Genomic DNA, 25,544 nt, shown 5'->3' on the forward strand with positions numbered 1-25,544 from the left:
GTGACTGCTGCAACCAATGGCGGGATGGACAACCCCTTTAAATATGATGCGTTTTTTTTTTATAGCTGAATTTTAATTGAATTTTCAAAATCAAGTTATTGAGTTGGAAAACATAAAACTTAGGAGAGTAAAATGGTGCGTTTAAGTGTCACAGAACAGCGGAATAATCTGTTGTCATCAGTAAGATTCAGAAGCTGTTCCCTCACCGATAGGATTGTCTCTGTACTGTTCAGCTTTTCTTTTTTTTTTTTTTCAATGGTGACAATGCACATTAGATAAAAATTAGCCAGATCCGCCAATTTTGATGGAAGTAGCCAACCATCTGATGTGTAATAATAAAATCACCAAATGCACAAATTTAGAAAGTTAAAAATTGGTTTCCATGCTTTGCTTTAACAGGGCATGATATTGGTCTCAGTTTTTTTTTTTTCATGCGCTGGATATTTTGTTGGGTTAGAACCAATTCTAATGATTGTTTCCTATTCATGGAGATGGCCTTCAGATACTTTTTACAGTTATTGATGTGGTGGGCATAAGAATTTGTCCACCAATAACAGTTTTACACACACACACACACACACACACACACACACACACACACACACACACACACACACACACCAATTTAGACATCTTTTGGTGTCATTGAACAGCCATTGATCAGATATTTTCAGTAAAAGCTGGACAGTTTTTGCTCTTATTTTATTCATATTCATTTTCTTAATATTCCTTTTTTGTATGTTTTATGTGCTATACATGTCCAGAACTTTGAGCATTTTTGTTTAATGCTAATTTTTATGCTATTTACTGAGGGGGCGTGGCTCACATGATCCTCGGGGGCGTGTCTTTAGGCTGCTCTGTCTTATTACATTGTAATAAGCAGTGGAAATAAAAGAACAAAAACTCATTACTTTTGATCTAGTGGCAGGTCCTGTTTAAAGGGGATGTCCTTGATTTGCATATTGATGATCTTGGAAAGGTCATTGTTTGTCGATCATGTGCCAGCACCCCACCAATAACCTTTTTTTCCTTATGTTGCTGTGACCACATATACACAGTGTACAGAGCTGGTAACTACGGCTTCATATACTCTGTGGTCGCCATTCTTGGGTACACCATCTCAGCTCCTATTGAAGTGAATGGATGTTGAGCAGCAGTACCCGAGAGTGGCCAATGCACAGTGCATAGAGCGTACATCCCAATGAGCACCAATTAACTATATACCATAGGTGGTCAGCACCCCTTTAATGCCCTTTTCCTCAAACTGGTGTAATTATTATTTTAACCATTTGATCCCATGATGACACGGGGAGATGCTGTAATGATGACGATAAATTATAGGATCAGCCAAAGAACGAGTGCATTGCTCGTCAGCAGATCGCTCCCATTCGACTGATTTTTGGGCCCCTATAAAGGGGTCTTTAGTCACAAGTTACCCAAACACAGCCCGCAGGTCTCTCCCTTCCTTATATACCCTGCCTGAAAGGACTCGTTACCAGATTTACTAGATCCTAAGCGATTCTTTCAGTGTGAACACTTTATTCCCTGTAAATCCACCTAACTGAATGTGTTAACTCTGGATAGTGGAAAGTCAACAGCTCATCACCGGCGTAGTGGAGCGAAGCGGGTCACATTTGCGCTGAGGTAACGGTTTGTGTTTCCTCTTGTGTGGCTCTTTAATTGTACATGTCTACAGGCTTTAAGATGAATTTAATTGATTTACATCACAATGCAATCCGAGAAATATGCAAATGGCCGGAGCCGAAGCGGGGAGGCATGCGGAGCATTCATCATACGCGTGGAGGCTATGGGAAATTAATGTCCTAATGTGCGCAGAAAAATGAATAAACGGTTCCACATGTTAATTCACGCTTTAACCCACACTGAGACTTTATTAATCCCAGCTCAACAGAGAGATAATTTGAAACTGTTCAATAAGGTGATATTATGTTTTAGCATTGATTTTTTTTCTTTTCAGGCATGTTGCAGAAACCCTGGCTCTGTTTCCCTGCAAAATCCATTGATCCTTCTCAACTGAAACGTTTAAAGTTCAATTTAACATTTAGGGAGTAAAAGGTCTCCAAAGGGACTCATATCTATTGATTTTGTGTCAGAGTTGAAGAGATGGAGTTTAAAACACACTGATCCTACAGGGTAAAGAAAGCCTCGTATTATATAACCACACCGAGCTATGTAAACACATTTTCTCCCAATTGTTTTTCTACAGAGGTTACAATAAAAGCACTTAGAGAGAAAATCCGGGAATATGAACAGACCCTGAAGAACCAGGCGGAAAATCTGGCTCTGGAGAAAGAACAAAAGTTACAAAATGACTTTGCTGAGAAAGAGAGGTGAGTGGAAGCCTTAGCACTGTATGTATGACTGTATGGATACCGGCAGCCATTGCTTTTAATGCTCCTTTTCAGATTTTCTTGCATTTTTCAGACCTAAATACCTGACCATGCCTTCAATTGTATTTTGAAAGTTTTACGATAATATGTTTTATTTCACTATAGGTTTTGTGTAATTGAAGGCATAAATAATGGTGTATTGCGGGTATTTTATGATACGTGGGGTCCAACATCTGGACCACCACTGGTCTAGAGTATGACTTTATCCTGACCACCTGGTTGTGCAGGGTAACGGCTGTTCCCCACTGTCACTTGGATGCCTGTGAAGTGGGCTCTGTTCAATGCAACCTCTTCATTTTCAGGATCGGTGAGGGTTCCAGCAGTCAGACCTTCAAAAGTCATGAAAGATGCCATGATTTCATTACATGGGAATCCTCTCCATCCTTGAGATTTTACCATTTTACCAGTTATGGCCTACCACTGTGACTGATATTGCTTACATCTGTCCTTGTAACGCCAGGTTTCACAGGCCAAGTCCAACACCCGGACTCCTAGGCTAGGTTCACATTGCGTTAATGGGTGTCCGCTAGCGGACTCCGTTACATGGCGCAATTGTCGCAATTAACGCTATGTAACGGATCCGTTAGCGCACCCATTGACTGCAATGTGCTAACGGATCTCTAACGCATCGCTAGCGCATGCCATTTTTGGCATGCGCTAGCGATGTCTCGTTAGTTTCGGACAGACCGCAGACGCTGCTTGGATCGGGTATCTGCGCTAGCGGGATCGCCAAACGCGATCCCTTTTGGGACATTGCGTTAACACAGCGACGCTTAAGCGATCCCGACAACGATACGACCTGTCAGGGATCGTTGCTGCGTCGCTATGTGGTCGCTGGTGAGATGTCAAACAGTGAGATCTCCCCAACGACGCAGCAGCGATGCAGCGACCTGTACAACGATGCTATTTCATGATGATTCAATGGGACGTCCTGTCAGCGAGGTCGTTGGTAAGGTGTCAAACACACTGATGTGTGCTACCCAGCGGGACCTCAACGATCAAAAAACGGTCCAGGCCATTCCAACACGACCAGCGATCTCACAGCAGGGGCCTGATCGCTGCTACGTGTCACACATAGCGAGATCGCTACTGAGATCACTGTTGCATCACAAAACTTGTGACTCAGCAGCGATCTCGCTAGCGATCTCGCTATGTGTGACGGGGGCTTTAACCTGAACCTGATTCCCATAGTACTCAGTGTAATTGGAGCATAATATATGGCTGTAGCTTACAGTCAATGGGAAGATGGGATCAACAGATCGCAATGATGGCAGCCAGTTCTGGGCTCATTATGTTACAATCTGTCATCTCATTACAATGGTAAAATCGACAGGTCACCTGATTGCTTCAGTGGTTAAAAAAAGTCTTTCCAATCCACTTAAGAAACTGGCTTAATGGAAATACTGATGAGGGCTTTTCATGTCAGGGCGGCTCACACTAAAGCTTGTTCATATCGACACCTAAGTAATAAATGTATCCTTCCAGGTGCCACTTTCTGTACTATTGGTATTGCTGTAAATTAATATATGGGGCAAGGCTGTAAGGAGTTATTCACGCGTTGCGTTTTTTTTTTTTTTTTTCCCAGTATGTTTTTGCCGTGAAAAAAAATATATAAAGCATCGTTTTACTGTTTCAGCAAAGTGAATGAGATTTCTGAAACCTCGTGCACACGCTGCCTATTTCTTTTCCTTGCAGAATTGAAGCAGTTGGTGTGTAAATTGTTTCACCATTTTTTGCAGCGTTTTTCAGTTATCCAAATGAATGTGAAAAAAAAACACATCAAAAACACATGTTTTTACCCCGTCTTCCTGCCAGCACTTCAGTATCTGCTGCAGATTTCTCTACTGCAAACACTGAACTTGTTGAGCACATACCCTGATGTCAGAATGGTGGAGTAGTAGAAGGCACTGACTATTGCTAAACAGTTGCAGAGAGTTCAGTCGAACCCTCTGACAGATTATCACTAAATTATCATAAAGATGCGTTGTATAACTTCCTGATACTTTCACAATTTTGATTGAGCAGTCGGTGGTAAGACTAGTTCTTATATATGTATTTCACATTAAAAGGAATATGTCAGCAAGTTTTTGCTATGTAATGTGAAAACAGCACTTTGTAGGGGCATAGACCCGGATTTCAGTGATGTGTCACTTATTAGGCTGTGTTTTGCTGTTTCAATAAAATCAGTGTTTTATCAGCAGGAGATTACCACTAAGTGTCACCTTTTTCCTAGTCACATGCTCTCTGTAGCCCCGCCCCCACCAATGATTAATAGCTTTCTGTAAACTACTGACAATCAGTGATGTGGGCGGGGTTATGCAGAACTTAGCATTCAGAGAACTGCTACATCTGCAGCAGAGAAAACAGTCATTTTGTTACAACTGCTGCACTCAGTAAACTAAGTGTTACATCGCTGAAATCAGCGTCTCTGTCTCTACATCATGCTGCTCTCAGATGAGGTAGCAAATTCCCGGTGACAGATTCCCTTTAACAATCTTGAGATCTATTGAACAGTGCATAGTGGTCACGTGTATAGTACTGTGTCCCCCTCCTAGATGCCATCTTGGGACTAGTACAAACATTTCTTTTCATCCTGATCATTATAGTGCTTGATATTGATGTATTGTCTTGAATGCATTAATACACTGTGTTCCAAATTATTATGCAAATTGGATTAAGTGTCATAAAGATTTAATTGTTTTGTTTTTCAAATAAATTTGTGGATGGTATTGTGTCTCAGGGCTCAATGGATCACTGAAATCCATTTTAAACACATGTGATAATTAGTTTTCCAGGTGATTCTAATTAAAGGAAAACTACTTAAAAATGATGTTCCACATTATTAAGCAGGCCACAGGTTTCAACAATATGGGAAATAAAAAGGATCTCGCGTTAAATAGTGCAATGCCTTGGACAAGGTATGAAAATGCAGCGCCCCAGAGACCTGGTCATTGCAGTATGACGCTCTGCCACTAAGGGGAGTGATGGTACGTCTGATGGTACTAAAGGAATTCTCCTGACCAGGTATCACCAGAACACATTACACTTCACACTCTGGCCACTAGGGGGAGAAAAAGACTTTATTTATTGGGCCACTCCTCACACTGGTAAAACTAGGGGTTGGGGAGGAAGTTAGTCAGAAGCTGACTGGGATGGATTCAGGCAACATCCTGTGGCAGGGGGTGTTGCAGGGAGAAAACATAGGGTGGTCCCTGTCAGGCGTGGAAACCTGGCTGGTGCCTAGCACACAGAACAGAACGTAAGAGAACCGCACCTGCACTACCCGCAGCGGTATCCTAAGAAAGAGACACGAAGGGAAGGATATTGTGGAACAGTGTAAACGAGATCAAGCACAAAGGAGTACCAGTAGGAGTCGTGCCGTGAGACCGAGGCAACATCCTACTGAGGCGCGTAGCCGGTGGCCGGAACACTGCGGGAGTAGCTGACTCTAGGCCTTACTTCGAACTCCGCAGGACAGTTAATTATAGGTTGGCTGTCTACCTTAAATTTCCTACGAAGACATAGGGGGCAACGCGTGGAGAGGGGCGTCTCTAGGGTCCCGAAAGAGCTCCGAGCCTTCCCGTCATACGGGTGCGTCCTAGCCATAACATATCTGGGGGACGAGAAACTAGTAACATCTGGAACTAAAGAGAGACAGAGCTGTAGAGAACGAACGAACGAGAACAGCAGTTGTGAGGACTATTCCGAATGCTCAGCAGGGTAGGACTACAACACACAGGCGCTAGTGGTAGGCGACGATTTCCATCTGCAAAGGAAACTCTGGAAGTGCCCATCGGACCGGCCGGTCACAGATAGCCCTGTTAAACGTGCTCTGGATTGAGGATCCTGAAGTCTTCAGTAAAGAGGTAAAGAGACTGCAACCTTGTGTCCTCGTTATTGACTGCACCTCACACCATTACCATCCACCTTACTGGGAAGCCCTGGGGACATACTTCACCCGTGGGAAGGTATACCATCCAGCTGCCATTCCATCACCCCAGCGGACCCCACAGCAGCGTCGATCACCCTGACCGAACACCGCAGGTGGCGTCACGAACCCCTGACAGATCGCACCACCTTTATTGGACGCCCCTTAGCAGGGTCGCGGACCGGGTCTAGCCACCGTGACAGCCTCAGAACCGAACCAGAGAGGCCCGGTAGCGAGAACTCGTGGCCCTGTGTCTGGGGGCGCTCCAAAAACTTTAGATATTTCACGAAAACTTAAGAGTGATCATCATACTGTGAAGAGATTTGTGACTTAAACAGAGCACAGACAGAGTTCATGCAGATAAAGGCATAATGAGGAAGGTTTCTGCCAGACAAATTCATTGGATTCAGAGAGCAGCTGCTAAAATACCATTACAAAGCAGCAAACAGATATTTGAAGCTGCTGGTGCCTCTGGAGTCCCTCGAACCTCAAGGTGTAGGATCCTTCAAAGGCTTGCTGTGGTGCATAAACCTACTATTGGGCAGTGTTCACAGGCAGAACCGGTTGCAGTGGGCCCAGACATGCATGAAGACTAATTATCAAACAGTCTTGTTTACTGATGAGTGTCGAGCAACCTTGGATGGTCCAGATGGATGGAGTAGTGGATGGTTGGTGGATGGCCACCATGTCATAACAAGGCTGCGACATCAGCAAGGAGGTGGAAGAGTCATGTTTTGGGCCGGAATCATGGGGAAACAGCTGGTAGGGCCCTTTAAGGTTTCTGAAGGTGTGAAAATGACCTCTGCAAAGTATACAGAGTTTCTGACTGGCAGCTTTCTTCCATGGTATAAAAAGCAGAAACGTGCCTTCAGGAGCAAAATCATTTTCATGCTGACAATGCACCATCTCATGCTGCAAAGAATACCTCTGAGTCATTGGCTGCTATGGGCACAAAAGGAGATAAACTCATGGTGTGGCCACCATCTTCCCCTGACCTCAACCCTATAGAGAACCTTTGGAGTATCATCAAGCAAAAGATCTATGAGGGTGGGAGGCAGTTCACATCAAAACAGCAGCTCTGGGAGGCTATTCTGACTTCATGCAAAGAAATACAAGCAGAAAGTCTCCAAAAACTTACAAGTTCAATAGATGCAAGAATTGTGAAGGTGATATCAAAGAAGAGTTCCTAGGTTAACATGTAACTTGGCCTGTTAGGATGTTTTGGAGTTAAATATCTTTTTTTGTTCAGTGAATGTGACCTAATGCTGAAAATTCCACAAATGAGCATTTTCAGTTCTTTAAAACATATCAAATGTTTAGAAATTCTACTGTGCCTAATAATTTGGAACATTCATTTTGGGATTATACTGTTATCATTGGGAGGTTTCTTCAATAAAATTCGATGTATACTCTAATGGGTGATGACTTTTATTAGACTGACTGTCATTTGCACCGACCATTTAGGACAATCTGAGAAAAATGTCATTTGCATAATAATTCAGAACATGGTGTACATAGCTCAGACTCTGCTCTCATTACAAACAAGTGTTCAGAAGGGTTTGACAGAATAGTGAACCATGATTCAATGAGATCCACTGATCACTGTATGGTTCCATCACACCACAGATCCCTCATGCCTCCATGACTTCTATATTGATCTGAAGCCTTGATGTTAGTGTGAACGAAGACATCAATAAGGGCCAACTCTGCTGAAATGGAGAATTCAGCTGTGACTTTGTTACAAGTATTGTACTCTCAGGGATTCATGAAGCAGAACGTTTTCTGTCCCAGAAGATCTGATTGGTGATTTTACTTGAGACACATTAACGCTTGTCTCAGTGGGATCCATTAGGATTTGTTGGCCACATATCCAGACCTCTTTGTGGTCTGCCGACCCAAGCATGCAGGATTATATATGGTACATGTTAGTTTGGATTATTAGATCTGTGGTCGGACTTTGCGACCATAATGTGTTCTTGTAATACACTCCTGTGTTGTCAGGATTAAGAAAACCATGCACATTCAATGATTGTTGTCTGAAATCACCATACTAGACGTGACCAGGGACCATCTGATGTGTGTTGTGGTCCCAGCTCCTCCCTAATAACCGATTTCTGGAGGGAAAAAAAAGAGTTGGGTTTATTGGATTCCTCATGTTCCATGCGGGACTCCTTTTTTGTTAGGGAAGATGACCCATAGTGACTGCTTCCGGCCTCACACAGAACACTTGGATTGAGCGAACCGGCAATGGTCTAGTCAGATTCTTGGGGGAACGGGAGACACAGGACCCTCATTCTAGGAATTTGTGGGGATCCCACTTGTCCAGTTTTACGGTTCTCCCCTATCCAGTGGATTGCTTATAATTTGATATAACCGGAGTATCCCTTTAACATTTTCGTCTGCTTTAGCTTATTGAATTCTGTCCTTTCTTCTGCACAGTTGACAATGCGTATCATTCCTAGCTTGTGTACACCTCTTCTCCTTATTTGCCTTTATGTTGCAGCTTTTCTTGGCTTTCAGTCTTTACATCGTACATTAGTGTGAACACCTGCTGAGCAATTCCTATATTTGGCTGTGACTTTGATGCAGATATGTGCATGAAAGACCATCTTTGCATGAATAAACCAATAATCAATTTCTTTTGCTTGTGATATAAAGCGATGATCATCAACGAAGCGCAGAGACGATTGTGCCTCCACTTTATTGGTGTAGTTAGAAAAAGTGTCAAAAAATGATATATTAACAAATAAATATAATGAAATCATCCAGTTATGGCTAATGTATGACCAGCAAATGATTTCCTAAATGTTTATTGTCTTTCAGGAAACTGCAGGAGACTCAGATGTCTACGTCTTCCAAGCTTGAGGAGACTGAACACAGAGTGCAAGTTCTGCAGACAGGTTCGGAGGCTTCATGTTAATTTAGTGTTCATGAATTATGAGATTCAGATGGAGAGAAAGTGCAGAATGTCTGTATCATAGGTCCCATCTCTCGCAGCATGTGAGCATCACTCCGCTTTCACCTATGGTCAACTCAGAAGCCACATTCCCTTCAAGAAAAGATCTGCAATAATGTCATTGTGGAGGGATTATTATAGCTGGTGAATATAGTTAAAGGGACCTCATGCTGAAGCCGCTGGCAGCATAAATCGCAGCCTGTGTAACCATTGCAGCCAAGTATACTATTCTCTAAAATGCTCCTGTGTTTCTGGAAAAATATACTTTAAAGATCCGGTTAGCATCCATAGCTAGAGATGAAAGTAGTCCAGTCCTGACCCTGACCGGCTCTTACAAGTGCCGCTGTCGGTGACTGACACAGGGAGAGACCCGTCTTCCTCCTCTAGGAGCCGGGGACGGCGTCAAACTAATATCGAATTTATGAGAATAGTATACCTGGCTACAATCGTGCAGTATCAGGTGGAGGTGTATTTTCTAGCAACCAAACCAGGCTAGAAAACCAAAGTGTTTAAAAACAGATTAATAACAATAATTATTAGGGTTTTTGAGATTTTTTTAATCTTCTAACAGTAGGCAATGGGAAGGCTCAACTTTCAAATTCCGTGTAGTTCCAGTAATGGTGCTCCGGTGGTTTCCACTGGTCCAGCAGCTGATCACCTTCCATCAATTATTGGCTGCACGGTCTAGTCAGTGTTCTGATGTACAGGGCACGAGACCGCTGAGGCTAGTGATTGGCTGCAGTGGTCATCTGAATGATATGTGACTAACTGGACTGGCAGAGACCACTTGAGCAGAGGTGAGGGGATTTGAGGAATGAGGTATAGTTAGGCAAAATTTACAAACTTTATTGTTACATGCAAGTGTTCAGTTGATGAATAAAAATAAGACACAGATTTGTAGAAAAAGAATTAATAACACATTTTTATTATATATGTATACTAGTGATGAGCGAATATACTCGTTACTCGAGATTTCTCGAGCACGCTCGGGGGTCCTCAGTTTTTTTTTTTAGTTCTCGGAGATTTAGTTTTTCTTGCCGCAGCTGAATGATTTACATCTGTTAGCCAGCATAAGTACATGAGGGGGTTGTCTGGTTGCTAGGGAATCCCCACATGTACTTATGCTGGCTAACAGATGTAAATCATTCAGCTGCGGCAAGAAAAACTAAATCTCCGAGAACTAAAAAATGCTCGGAGGACACCCGAGCATGCTCGGGAAATATCGAGTAACGAGTATACTCGCTCATCACTAATATATACCATATCAAAGGGCATATTTGTAAAAAATAAATGCATAGTACAAATTAATGGGAAAAGTTTAAAGGGGTTATCCGGGACTTTTTATTATTATTTTTACATATGGGGTCAAGAACTAACAGGCAAGTAATTGCCAACTACCTGCCTGTTTTGTCCAGCGACTATATCTGCTGGCTCAGAGCAGTCACGGACCATTCCCCTTGCGTCACTGTCCACATGTCAACAGGGCAGCCTCTCCTCCTCTGCTCTGTCTCTGCTGAGGTCATGCTGATTGACAGCCTATTCCTGCTGCCTAACTGCAAGGAGCTGGCTATCAATCAGCATGACGTCTGCAGTGAAAGACAGAGGAGTGGAGCTTAAGAGAAAGAGCTGCTCTGTTGGCAACAGGTGAAATAAAGCTTGAGAATTGCTGGCAGTAGAGGTTCGTGATCGCTTTGAGCTGGCGGAGATCATCACCATGCAGAGCAGGTAAGTAGTTAGTAACTACCTGCCTCCTAGTTATTATCCCCATACAGAAAAATAGTAGAAGTCCTGGGCAGCCCCTTCAATGTTATGGTAGGAGAAATGTATCCCTGTTTGTTATAAAACATCTCTGCAGGTAAATGGCCAGATAGAGGACGGCTCAGAGAATTAACTATACTGAGCTTGGTCTAATTGGAGACATCCAGCCTGCATTTTTGGGTTTTTGAGTAGAGGCATAGCCCAGTACATCAATATTAATACTCGTCTCCAGAACCTTAGGGTTAGAGCAGGCTGGTGGGTTATCTCCTGCGCCCGGCCTGCGTAACATAAGAGTGGATGTACTGTCTGCCGGGTTACAAGGTGTTGACTCTGGGGATAATCTACCAGGAGGTCTCATCTCTACACTTCCAATGGCCGTTCCTTGCACAGAGTGTACACCTACATAATTTAGGCTGCGCACAGCCTCACAATGTTCATTGAATGCTTATTATAAAACCTGTTTTCTGATCTAATATTTATGTCCTCTGCAGCTTTGGAGAAATCTCAGGCAGCATTATTTGACCTGAAAACAAAATATGATGAAGAAACATCAGCAAAGTAAGTGGCGAGAGTTATATGTATCTTGAGAAGAAGTGATTTCTCATCCCTACCAGTAGTAGAGCGGCTGGCAGCACAGGGGCAGATCTGCTTGCTGAGATCAAGAATCGGGCAATGTATAGAAGGTTGACTTTGATTAGCCCAGCGATAGCTGCCCCAGCTCATGACCTTCCTACCACAATTACCAGCATGACCATTAATGATTTTAGTCAGATTATTCTCAGGGAACACACTTACAGGCCTCATGCGGACATCCCAGATCAATTACTCATTAACTATTTGTGATACGGCGGCATATATTTCACATAGAAAATTATTTAAATTTGAAGTTTTCGGAATTATTTCTACTTAATGTACGGTACCTTAATCATTTAATATGTTCTAACAGCAAAAGACTTTTTCTGAATAGACTTTTTTACCAAATGCTAGGCTTGTACTGAGCACATAGGAGTAAATGATTCCTAGTTCGAAGGCTTGAGATGTATATGAAGGCTTTTAAGAAAATCAACGATGTCATGGCGTGCTATTGATTTGGTATAACTTTTTTTTTTTTTAAGTCTGTGTACACTGTTTAGACTTTTTTTTTTTTAATGGATTTCATTGATCGAGTATTCAAAGGAACATAAGCAATTTTTTAAAGGGCTGCTTCACAGAGAATACACAGCTTAGCATTGTAATTTATCCTAAAAAGTTTTACAGATTTCTGTTTCCTAAACAGCAGCATCAAAATTCTTCAGCAACCCAGGAGAAAGCCAACCAGGGTTTACTTCCAGATCTCTACGCTCTTTTCAATATCTGGATGTAACGCTTTTATACTTGAAGGTGGTGAAATCTACTAATACAAACTGCTCTATTGCGAAAGCAAGGGACTGACGTTCCCCATTTCACAGAGAAGACTGTGGCAGGGAAGTTTGAATTTTTGTGCTAGCGTCATTGTTTTTTTTATAGTGGTTTTCTGGGAATAGGAAAAAATGCAAATAATCAAAATAAAGGACATGTCATTATAAATTAATTTCTAAATACGGGACCTTTAATTAGGAAATCGCCTAGAAAGGTACTAAGTATAGAAGTTAAATGGTCACCTTCTTGTTAAACCAATAGAAATCTGTTCTAAAGTGTTAGTAGGTACCTGTGATCGTGTGCAGTGTGAAGCTCCATCACCTCCCTTTCCCTGTAGGAGGATGTTTTCACCGTGGACATTCGGATCTAATATTTGAGATAACAGGAGTATGGAAGTTAAAAGAGGCTGCTCGCACTGCTGTCCACCCTGTCTATCCGATCTAATACTGCAGATACAGGGGTGCTGAGGCAAGAAGAGGCTGCTCGCACTGCTGTCCACCCTGTCTATCTGATCTAATACTGCAGATACAGGGGTGCTGAGGCAAGAAGAGGCGTCTCACACTGCTGTCCACCCTGTCTATCCGATCTAATACTGCAGATACAGGGGTGCTGAGGCAAGAAGAGGATGCTCACACTGCTGTCCACCTTGTCTATCTGATCGAATAGTGCAGATACAGGGTGCTGAGGCAAGAAGAGGCTGCTTATACTGCTGTCCACCTGGTCTATCTGATTTACGGTAATACTGCAGATACAAGAGAGGCTGCTCACACTGCTGTCCACCCTGTCTATCTGATCTAATACTGCAGATACAGGGGTCCTGAGGCAAGAAGAGGTGGCTCATACTGCTGTTCACCCTGTCTATCTGATCTAATAGTGCAGATACAGGGTGCTGAGGCAAGAAGAGGCTGCTCACACTGCTGTCCACCCTGTCGATCTGATCTAATACTGCAGATACAGGGATGCTGAGGCAAGAAGAGGCTGCTCACACTGCTGTCCACCCTGTCTATCTGATCTAATACTGCAGATACAGGGATGCTGAGGCAAGAAGAGGCTGCTCACACTGCTGTCCACCCGCTCTATCTGATCTAATACTGAAGATACAGGGTGCTGAGGCAAGAAGAGGCTGCTCACACTGCTCTCCACCCTGTCTATCCGATCTAATACTGCAGATACAGGGGTGCTGAGGCAAGAAGAGGATGCTCACACTGCTGTCCACCTTGTCTATCTGATCTAATAGTGCAGATACAGGGTGCTGAGGCAAGAAGAGGCTGCTTATACTGCTGTCCACCTGGTCTATCTGATTTACGGTAATACTGCAGATACAAGAGAGGCTGCTCACACTGCTGTCCACCCTGTCTATCTGATCTAATACCTCAGATACAGGGGTCCTGCGGCAAGAAGAGGTGGCTCATACTGCTGTCCACCCTGTCTATCTGATCTAATAGTGCAGATACAGGGTGCTGAGGCAAGAAGAGGCTGCTCACACTGCTGTCCACCCTGTCGATCTGATCTAATACTGCAGATACAGGGATGCTGAGGCAAGAAGAGGCTGCTCACACTGCTGTCCACCCTGTCTATCTGATCTAATACTGCAGATACAGGGATGCTGAGGCAAGAAGAGGCTGCTCACACTGCTGTCCACCCGCTCTATCTGATCTAATACTGAAGATACAGGGTGCTGAGGCAAGAAGAGGCTGCTCACACTGCTCTCCACCCTGTCGATCTGATCTAATACTGCAGATACAGGGGTGCTGAGGCAAGAAGAGGCGGCTAACACTGCTCTCCACCCTGTCGATCTGATCTAATACTGCAGATACAGGGGTGCTGAGGCAAGAAGAGGCGGCTAACACTGCTGTCCACCCTGTCTATCTGATCTAATACTGCAGATACAGGGATGCTGAGGCAAGAAGAGGCGGCTCATACTGCTGTCCACCCTGTCTATCTGATCTAATACTGCAGATACAGGGATGCTGAGGCAAGAAGAGGCTGCTCACACTGCTGTCCACCCGGTCTATCTGATCTAATACTGAAGATACAGGGTGCTGAGGCAAGAAGAGGCTGCTCACACTGCTGTCCACCTTGTCTATCTGATCTAATACTGCAGATACAGGGGTGCTGAGGCAAGAAGAGGCTGCTCACACTGCTCTCCACCCTGTCGATCTGATCTAATACTGCAGATACAGGGGTGCTGAGGCAAGAAGAGGCGGCTAACACTGCTGTCCACCCTGTCTATCTGATCTATTACTGAAGATACAGGGTGCTGAGGCAGGAAGAGGCTGCTCACACTGCTGTCCACCCTGTTGATCTGAGGTAATACTGGAGATACAGGGGTTCTGAGGTAAGAAGAGGCTGCTCACACTGCTGTCCACCCTGTCGATCTGATCTAATACTGGAGATACAGGGGTTCTGGGGTAAGAAGAGGCTGCTCACACTGCTGTCCACCCTGTCTATCTGAACTAATACTAGAGTACCAGGGGTGTTGAGATAAGATCAGACCTTTCACACTTACGTCCACCCAATCTATCTGATTTAATACTGATAATAGCAGGAGTGCTGACTAATACTGGAGATATTAGAGGTGCTGACATAAGAAAAGAATGCTCACGCTGCTCTCCTCCCTGTCTTTCTGAATGTTGAGGGTCTGCTGTGACCTGGAGATAGCTTGATAGTACACAGTATAGGTCATCTCCAGGTCTTAGTGGCAGAGCTTTGTATTGCACATGCTCACAGGCTTCTGTCCTATTAACATTCTAGGATAGGTTTCTTCTTCCATTTTAATGTACTATAATGATTACCTTGCCTAAACAAAATGGGTGCAATGTCTTAAATAAAGGTATTTAGGAATATATCTATAATGACATTTTTCTTTTCTACTACTGTATATTATTTTTCCTTCTGATTACCTACACTTATTGAATTAAGTGCAAAAGCTTCTGATTACTTCTACTATTTCCTTTACCAAGCTAGCATTATTTTTTCTTTTACCCAAGAACCACTTTATCATTGCATTCACTCCACCATAAAATGGCTCTGCTCAGGAGCTGAATATTTGATACCAGGAACAGGATCGGTCCTGTTATGTCACAAGAAAAGCTATTTCCAAATCCATGTTCCACAGTGTGTTTTGGCTTCTTCAGGGACTGGTGGTCCCAATTCCCCTCAGTTGCTTGAGGAAGGGTCTGAATTGTTCCTCTCCGTTGCTATTGAAGTTAACAACAAATGTTTTGCACTATAGTGATCACAATCGTTGATGAACTATCTAGGGGGTTAAGGCATCGTGACCCTCACGGGCGCCACTTACACCCCAGAGAGTAGTATAAGTTGTGGCATATGGAGAACCGTATCAACAGAGCAGATGCCAAGGCAAACTGTGAGTGGCCATATGGGCACCACATATAGCAAGACCCCATCATAGATCTGTAGGGTGGGAGAGCGTAGCACAAAGGAACTAGCTATGTCCAGTTGGTACTTTTTTAATGACCGTTCTTTAATTTTTTATCTTAAGTATAGCAATATTTAGCTATATGTCATATGCTGAAGTTATTCTTTACTCTTATTACCTCAGTAAGCGAGGAATGTATCTAATCATTAGATTATTAGAAACCTCAATTTTCTTCACAGATGAAAGTAGAAATGGAAGATTTGTAAATGTAATCTGTCGCCACCACCAGAATCCGCGGCAACAGCCGGGCTAGATGGTGGTGTTCCAATGCTAAGACGTGGAATTCCCCAGGCTTCTTACACTGGTTCCAGGGTCGCTAGGCAACCATCAGATGTTTCCTGCCCGGCCTGAGATAAACCTGTGCGAGATGTGGTTTACCTAGACGTCATGCTTACTAATATAATGTGATTATTCATATGCTGCTTAGCAATTTAAGGATCACCCCGCAGACATTTATTCTTCTCTACCCGTATATTCATACAATGCCAATAACGTAGTGTATTTACATTAATCCTTAATAAGACAATTTGGCAGCAAATATTTAAATCTTAAAGGGAATCTGCCATCGGGCGGTGGATATATTTTTTTTTATCACAAAAAAATTTGAATTTGATATGATTGGGAAAAAAAAGTAAATAGTAAAAACAAAATACTTGAAAGGGGCAAACACTCGAATTTACATATATGTGTGAACTCAAATCTCGTGTCGTTTCAATGTATGGTGCTCGGGTTATGGGAACATTGATGGGCATGACAGAAGCTAGGCAGAGTCATATATATATATATATATATATATATATATATATATATATATATATATATATTTATCTATTTATCTATTTATCTGATTTTTAAATTATAGATTTTTTTGGGTGCTTTAATAATTTTTGTTAGAATCTATTTCCTTCACCCAATGATGGGACCTCTGTCAAGGTTTGTCTCATCTTAGTTTTTCAGTTTTCAGGAGTGTACGTATTCCCCTTCATTATGGGAAGAGGTGAGCGATCCCGCATGATTGACAGTTGAGAGCAGCGGACATTGTGGTACAGCTGACCCAAACTCTCCAATACTGCTGGAAGAGACATTCATGCCCCTGCACCATCAGAGGAGCGCAGGGTCAATGAAACTGGCCGGGAGGGCAACCGCTCACTCCGGAGATCAAAGCACGCTCTTATAAGCTATTAAAAAGGGTTTGTCAACACTGTGCTTTTAACCTAGGAGACAGAATGCCATAGCAGTCTTGAATTGATGGCCATTGTAGAATGAAGCCAAATTGTAATGAGAAGTACATTGGAAATTTGATTGTGTTGACATGCACTTTTCAATTGTACCCTTCATGATCTTGGGATTGTTCGTTTTTCACTCCCCTCCTTCCCAGAGCCATAACTTTTTTATTTTTCCGTCAATTTGGCCATGTGAGGGCTTATTTTTTGCAGGACAAGTTGTACTTTTGAACGACATCATTGGTTTTAGCATGTCGAGTACTAGAAAACGGGGAAAAAATTCCAAGTGCGGTGAAATTGCAAAAAAAAGTGCAGTCCCACACTTGTTTTTTGTTTGGCTTTTTTGCTAGGTTCACTAAATGCTAAAACTGACTTGACATTATGATTCTCCAGGTCAGTAGAGTTCATAGACACCTAACATGACTAGGTTATTTTTTACCTAAGTGGTGAAAAAAAATTCCAAACTTTGCTAAAAAAAAAAAATGCGCCATTTTCCGATACTCGTAGCGTCTCCATTTCTCATGATCTGGGGTCGGTTGAGGGCTTATTTTTTGCATGCCGAGATGACGTTTTTAATGATAGCATTTTGGTGCAGATACGTTCTTTTGATCGACCGTTTTTGCATTTTAATGCAATGTCGCGGCGATCAAAAAAATGTAATTCTGGCGTTTCGAATTTTTTTCTCGCTACGCTGTTTAGCGATCAGGTTGATGCTTTTTTTTAATTGATAGATCGGGCGATTCTGAGCGCGGCGATACCAAATGTGTAGATTTGATATTTTTTTAATGATTTATTTTGATTGGGGCGAAAAGGGGGTGATTTAAACTTTTATATTTTTTTTATTTTTTTCACATTTTTTTTAACTTTTTTTTTTTTTACTTTTGCCATACTTCAATAGCCTCCATGGGAGGCTAGAAGCAGGCACAGCACGATCGCCTCTGCTACATAGCAGCGATCTGCTGTTCGCTGCTATGTAGCAGAATTGCAGGTGTGCTGTGAGCGCCGACCACAGGGTGGCGCTCACCGCTACTGGCGATCAGTAACCATAGAGGTCTCAAGGACCTCTATGTAAATATCTGTGGTTAGTTATAGCACCTCACTTCTCTTATTTTCCCATCACGTCTCTTATTTTCCCCCTCACAACTTTCATTTTCCCCCTCACTCCTATCATTTTCCCCCTCACTCCTATCATTTTCCCTCTCACTCCTCTCATTCCACCCTAACACTTGTCATTTCGACCTCACATCTGTCATTTCCCCTCACTCCTCTCATTTTGCACTCACACCTTCTCATTTTCACCTCACGCCTCTCATTTTCACCTCACACCTCTCATTGTCCCCTCAGTATATAAATGTCTGCCATCTCCCTTATATATAGTATACACCTGTATGTCATCTCCTGTATATATGTTTTAAGGCGAGTTTCATGTGTCAAGTTGTGTGTTGAGTTGCGTGTGGCGACATGCGTGTAGCAACTTCTTGTGTGTCAAGTTGCATGTGACAGGTTAGTGTAGCAAGTTGTGTGGAGCACATTTTGCGCATGGCGAGTTTTATGTGTGGTGCATTTTGAGTAAGTAAAAAGAAAAACCAAAGTAACAATAGCCAAAGTCTATTATTCAAAAGGAAAAAACAAAAAACTGACACAAGACCTAAAACAATGAATTTTAATATAATAATTAAAAATATATCAAAAATATCAAACAGACCAGTAAGAGCGATCCTACGGAAGAACAGGGTCTCTGGTATACATCAAAAAAATGCCAGAAAAAATATATATAAATGTACAGGAAAAGGCTAGGGAAGATAGATGTGCCTGTCCCTAGAAAAATTCCCTTCCTGACAGCGGAGGTTGGCACCCTGGGATACGATGTGGCGCCCCCGCTCAACGTAGACTGACCCTGAAGTCCCTAAAAAGGAATCCCTCAAAAAAAGCCACCACCAACAATAACGCCACAACAAAACAAAAAAACCAAACAAGTGAAAATAAAAGGTAGAATACCTGTGCTGCTATAAGCTGACTATATAAGCAGTAATATCTCAATCAGGCTGATATAAACAATCTGGCATATATTGTGAGCTAAAGATGTACTCTGAGAGGGGAAAAAACAAAACAAAAAAAAACAGTGTTATGAAAGATATTAGACACTTTGGCGCCTCTCAAACAATATAGTAGTGATACTGAAAAGATAGCAATAGTATAGGGAAATCCAGAATAGATCCCTCTACAAATACAGGGTACACAAACAGGAAATCCCTGCTATGCATTTTGAGTAAGTGCAAGTTTTGTGTGAGGCAACTTTTGCATGTGTTGCAACTTTTGTGCATGTGGCAATTTTTCCGCGTGTGCAAGTTTTCCATGAGGTGAGTTTTGCACGTGTGATGAGTTTTGTGTGAGCCTAGTTTTGCATGTGGTGAGTTTTGCATGTGGCGAATTTTGCGCGTGGCGAGTTTTGAGCGGTGACTTTTGTGTTTCGACTTTTATGTGGCGAGGTTGGTGTATGTGTGGTGAAATGTGTGCTGAGGGTGGTATATGTAGCGCGTTTTGTGTGTGTGTTCATATCCTCGTGTGTGGTGAGTATCCCATGTCGGGGTCCCACCTTAGCAACTGTACGGTATATACTCTTTGGCGCCATCGCTCTCACTCTTTAAGTCCCCCTTGTTCACATATGGCAGCTGTCAATTTGCCTCCAACACTTTTTTTTCCTTTCACTTTTTCCCCATTATGTAGTTAGGGGCAAAATTGTTTGGTGAATTGGAACGCGCGGGGTTAAAATTTTGCCTCACAACATAGCCTATGACTCTCTCGGGGTCCAGACGTGTGACTGTGCAAAATTTTGTGGCTGTAGCTGCGACGGTGCAGATGCCAATCACACACACACACATTCAGCTACCCACATAAGATCATTGTACCCATGTAAGATCAAATCAAGCCATAGTACCCACATAAGATCATTGTACCTATGTGAGATCAATACAAGCCATAGTACCCACGTAAGATCATTCCACCTATGTAAGATCAATACAAGCCATAGTACCCACGTAAGATCATTCCACCTATGTAAGATCAATACAAGCCATAGTACCCATGTAAGATCATTCCATCTATGTAAGATCAATACAAGCCATAGTACCCATGTAAAATCATTGTACCCATGTAAGATCAATACAAGCCATAGTACCCACGTAAGATCATTGTACCCATGTAAGATCAATGCAAGCCATAGTACCCACATTAGATCATTGTACCTATGTGAGATCAATACAAGCCATAGTACATGATTTTACATGGGTACTATGGCTTGTATTGATCTTACATAGGTGGAATGATCTTACGTGGGTACTATGGCTTGTATTGATCTTACATGGGTACAATGATCTTATGTGGGTACTATGGCTTGTATTGATCTCACATAGGTACAATGATCTTATGTGGGTACTATGGCTTGTATTGATCTTACATAGGTGGAATGATCTAATGTGGGTACTATGGCTTGCATTGATCTTACATGGGTACAATGATCTTACGTGTGTACTATGGCTTGCATTGATCTTACATGGGTACAATGATTTTACATGGGTACTATGGCTTGTATTGATCTTACATAGGTGGAATGATCTTGCGTGGATACTATGGCTTGTATTGATCTCACATAGGTACAATGATCTTACGTGGGTACTATGGCTTGTATTGATCTCACATAGGTACAATGATCTAATGTGGGCACTATGGCTTGCATTGATCTTACATGGGTACAATGATCTTATGTGGGTACTATGGCTTGCATTGATCTTACATGGGTACAATGATCTTATGTGGGTACTATGGCTTGTATTGATCTCACATAGGTACAATGATCTTATGTTGGTACTATGGCTTGCATTGATCTTACGTGGGTACAATGATCTTACGTGGGTACTATGGTTGTATTGATCTCACATAGGTACAATGATCTTACGTGGGTACTATGGCTTGTATTGATCTCACATAGGTACAATGATCTTACGTGGGTACTATGGCTTGTATTGATCTTACATAGGTACAATGATCTTACCTGGGTACTATGGCTTGTATTGATCTCACATAGATACAATGATCTTATGTGGGTACTATGGCTTGCATTGATCTTACATGGGTACAATGATCTTACGTGGGTACTATGGCTTGCATTGATCTTACATGGGTACAGTGACCTTACGTGTGTACTATGGCTTGCATTGATCTCACATAGGTACAATGATCTTACGTGGGTACTATGGCTTGTATTGATCTCACATAGGTACAATGATCTTATGTGGGTACTATGGCTTGCATTGATCTCACATAGGTACAATGATCTTACGTGGGTACTATGGCTTGTATTGATCTCACATAGGTACAATGATCTTACGTGGGTACTATGGCTTGTATTGATCTTACATGGGTACAGTGACCTTACGTGTGTACTATGGCTTGCATTGATCTTACATGGGTACAAGGATCTTACGTGGGTACTATGGCTTGCATTGATCTTACATGGGTACAGTGACCTTACGTGTGTACTATGGCTTGCATTGATCTTACATGGGTACAAGGATCTTACGTGGGTACTATGGCTTGCATTGATCTCACATAGGTACAATGATCTTACGTGGGTACTATGGCTTGTATTGATCTTACATGGGTACAGTGACCTTACGTGTGTACTATGGCTTGCATTGATCTTACATGGGTACAATGACCTTACGTGGGTACTATGGCTTGCATTGATCTTACATGGGTACAAGGATCTTACGTGGGTACTATGGCTTGCATTGATCTCACATAGGTACAATGACCTTACGTGGGTACTATGGCTTGCATTGATCTTACATGGGTACAATGATCTTACGTGGGTATTATGGCTTGTATTGATCTCACATAGGTACAATGATCTTACGTGGGTACTATGGCTTGCATTGATGTTACATGGGTACAGTGATCTTACGTGGGTACTATGGCTTGTATTGATCTTACATAGGTACAATGACCTTACGTGGGTACTATGGCTTGCATTGATCTTACATGGGTACAATGATCTTACGTGGGTATTATGGCTTGTATTGATCTCACATAGGTACAATGATCTTACGTGGGTACTATGGCTTGCATTGATGTTACATGGGTACAGTGATCTTACGTGGGTACTATGGCTTGTATTGATCTTACATGGGTACAGTGATCTTACGTGGGTACTATGGCTTGTATTGATCTTACATGGGTACAGTGATCTTACGTGGGTACTATGGCTTGTATTGATCTTACATGGGTAAAATCACCTTACGTGGGTACTATGGCTTGCATTGATCTTACATGGGTACAATGATCTTACGTGTGTACTATGGCTTGTATTGATCTTACATGGGTACAATGATCTTACGTGGGTACTATGGCTTGCATTGATCTTACATAGGTACAATGATCTTACGTGGGTACTATGGCTTGTATTGATCTTACATGGGTACAATGATCTTACGTGGGTACTATGGCTTGCATTGATCTTACATAGGTACAATGATCTTACGTGGGTACTATGGCTTGTATTGATCTTACATGGGTACAATGATCTTACGTGGGTACCATGGCTTGTATTGATCTCACATAGGTACAATGATCTAATGTGGGTACTATGGCTTGCATTGATCTTACATGGGTACAATGATCTTATGTGGGTACTATGGCTTGTATTGATCTTACATGGGTACAATGACCTTACGTGGGTACCATGGCTTGTATTGATCTCACATAGGTACAATGATCTAATGTGGGTACTATGGCTTGCATTGATCTTACATGGGTACAATGATCTTACGTGGGTACTATGGCTTGTATTGATCTTACATGGGTACAATGACCTTACGTGGGTACTATGGCTTGCATTGATCTTACATGGGTACAATGATCTTACGTGGGTACTATGGCTTGCATTGATCTTACATAGGTACAATGATCTTACGTGGGTACTATGGCTTGTATTGATCTCACATAGGTACAATGATCTTACGTGGGTGCTATGGCTTGCATTGATCTTACATGGGTACAATGATCTTACCTGGGTACTATGGCTTGCATTGATCTTACATGGGTACAGTGACCTTACGTGGGTACTATGGCTTGTATTGATCTCACATAGGTACAATGATCTTATGTGGGTACTATGGCTTGTATTGATCTCACATAGGTACAATGATCTTACGTGGGTACTATGGCTTGCATTGATCTCACATAGGTACAATGACCTTACGTGGGTACTATGGCTTGCATTGATCTTACATAGGTACAATGATCTTACGTGGGTACTATGGCTTGTATTGATCTCACATAGGTACAATGATCTTATGTGGGTACTATGGCTTGTATTGATCTCACATAGGTACAATGACCTTACGTGGGTACTATGGCTTGCATTGATCTTACATAGGTACAATGATCTTACGTGGGTACTATGGCTTGTATTGATCTCACATAGGTACAATGATCTTATGTGGGTACTATGGCTTGTATTGATCTTACATAGGTACAATGATCTTACGTGGGTACTATGGCTTGTATTGATCTTACATAGGTACAATGATCTTATGTGGGTACTATGGCTTGCATTGATCTTACATTGGTACAATGATCTTATGTGGGTACTATGGCTTGCATTGATCTTACATGGGTACAATGATCTTATGTGGGTACTATGGCTTGCATTGATCTTACATGGGTACAATGATCTTACCTGGGTACTATGGCTTGCATTGATCTTACATGGGTACAGTGACCTTACGTGGGTACTATGGCTTGTATTGATCTCACATAGGTACAATGATCTTACGTGGGTACTATGGCTTGTATTGATCTCACATAGGTACAATGATCTTATGTGGGTACTATGGCTTGCATTGATCTTACATGGGTACAATGATCTTACCTGGGTACTATGGCTTGCATTGATCTTACATGGGTACAGTGACCTTACGTGGGTACTATGGCTTGTATTGATCTCACATAGGTACAATGATCTTATGTGGGTACTATGGCTTGTATTGATCTCACATAGGTACAATGACCTTACGTGGGTACTATGGCTTGCATTGATCTTACATAGGTACAATGATCTTACGTGGGTACTATGGCTTGTATTGATCTCACATAGGTACAATGATCTTATGTGGGTACTATGGCTTGTATTGATCTCACATAGGTACAATGACCTTACGTGGGTACTATGGCTTGCATTGATCTCACATAGGTACAATGACCTTACGTGGGTACTATGGCTTGTATTGATCTTACATAGGTACAATGATCTTATGTGGGTACTATGGCTTGTATTGATCTCACATAGGTACAATGATCTTATGTGGGTACTATGGCTTGCATTGATCTTACATGGGTACAATGATCTTACCTGGGTACTATGGCTTGCATTGATCTTACATGGGTACAGTGACCTTACGTGGGTACTATGGCTTGTATTGATCTCACATAGGTACAATGATCTTATGTGGGTACTATGGCTTGTATTGATCTCACATAGGTACAATGACCTTACGTGGGTACTATGGCTTGCATTGATCTTACATAGGTACAATGATCTTACGTGGGTACTATGGCTTGTATTGATCTCACATAGGTACAATGATCTTATGTTGGTACTATGGCTTGCATTGATCTTACGTGGGTACAATGATCTTACGTGGGTACTATGGTTGTATTGATCTCACATAGGTACAATGATCTTACGTGGGTACTATGGCTTGTATTGATCTCACATAGGTACATTGATCTTATGTGGGTACTATGGCTTGCATTGATCTTACATGGGTACAATGATCTTACCTGGGTACTATGGCTTGTATTGATCTCACATGGGTACAATGACCTTACGTGGGTACTATGGCTTGCATTGATCTCACATAGGTACAATGACCTTACGTGGGTACTATGGCTTGCATTGATCTTACATAGGTACAATGATCTTACGTGGGTACTATGGCTTGTATTGATCTCACATAGGTACAATGATCTTATGTTGGTACTATGGCTTGCATTGATCTTACGTGGGTACAATGATCTTACGTGGGTACTATGGTTGTATTGATCTCACATAGGTACAATGATCTTACGTGGGTACTATGGCTTGTATTGATCTTACATGGGTACAGTGATCTTACGTGGGTACTATGGCTTGCATTGATGTTACATGGGTACAGTGATCTTACGTGGGTACTATGGCTTGTATTGATCTCACATAGGTACAATGATCTTATGTTGGTACTATGGCTTGCATTGATCTTACGTGGGTACAATGATCTTACGTGGGTACTATGGTTGTATTGATCTCACATAGGTACAATGATCTTACGTGGGTACTATGGCTTGTATTGATCTTACATAGGTACAATGATCTTACGTGGGTACTATG

At 42.2% G+C, this 25,544-nt stretch overlaps 1 protein-coding gene across 3 annotated transcripts in view; it reads left to right on the plus strand.

Moving 5' to 3' along the window:
- Positions 1 to 25,544, plus strand: part of CUX1 (cut like homeobox 1) — a 484,034-nt gene that overhangs the window by 195,279 nt on the left and 263,211 nt on the right. For all 3 annotated transcript variants that reach the window (XM_069761313.1, XM_069761314.1, XM_069761315.1), the window contains exons 6-8: positions 2,228 to 2,351; positions 9,163 to 9,239; positions 11,545 to 11,611. In XM_069761313.1, coding sequence (XP_069617414.1) covers positions 2,228 to 2,351; positions 9,163 to 9,239; positions 11,545 to 11,611 — 268 coding nt within the window. The remainder of the gene's footprint in view (positions 1 to 2,227; positions 2,352 to 9,162; positions 9,240 to 11,544; positions 11,612 to 25,544) is intronic.

This window comes from Ranitomeya imitator, chromosome 3 (assembly GCF_032444005.1).
Source record: "Ranitomeya imitator isolate aRanImi1 chromosome 3, aRanImi1.pri, whole genome shotgun sequence".
Taxonomy (NCBI): domain Eukaryota; kingdom Metazoa; phylum Chordata; class Amphibia; order Anura; family Dendrobatidae; genus Ranitomeya; species Ranitomeya imitator.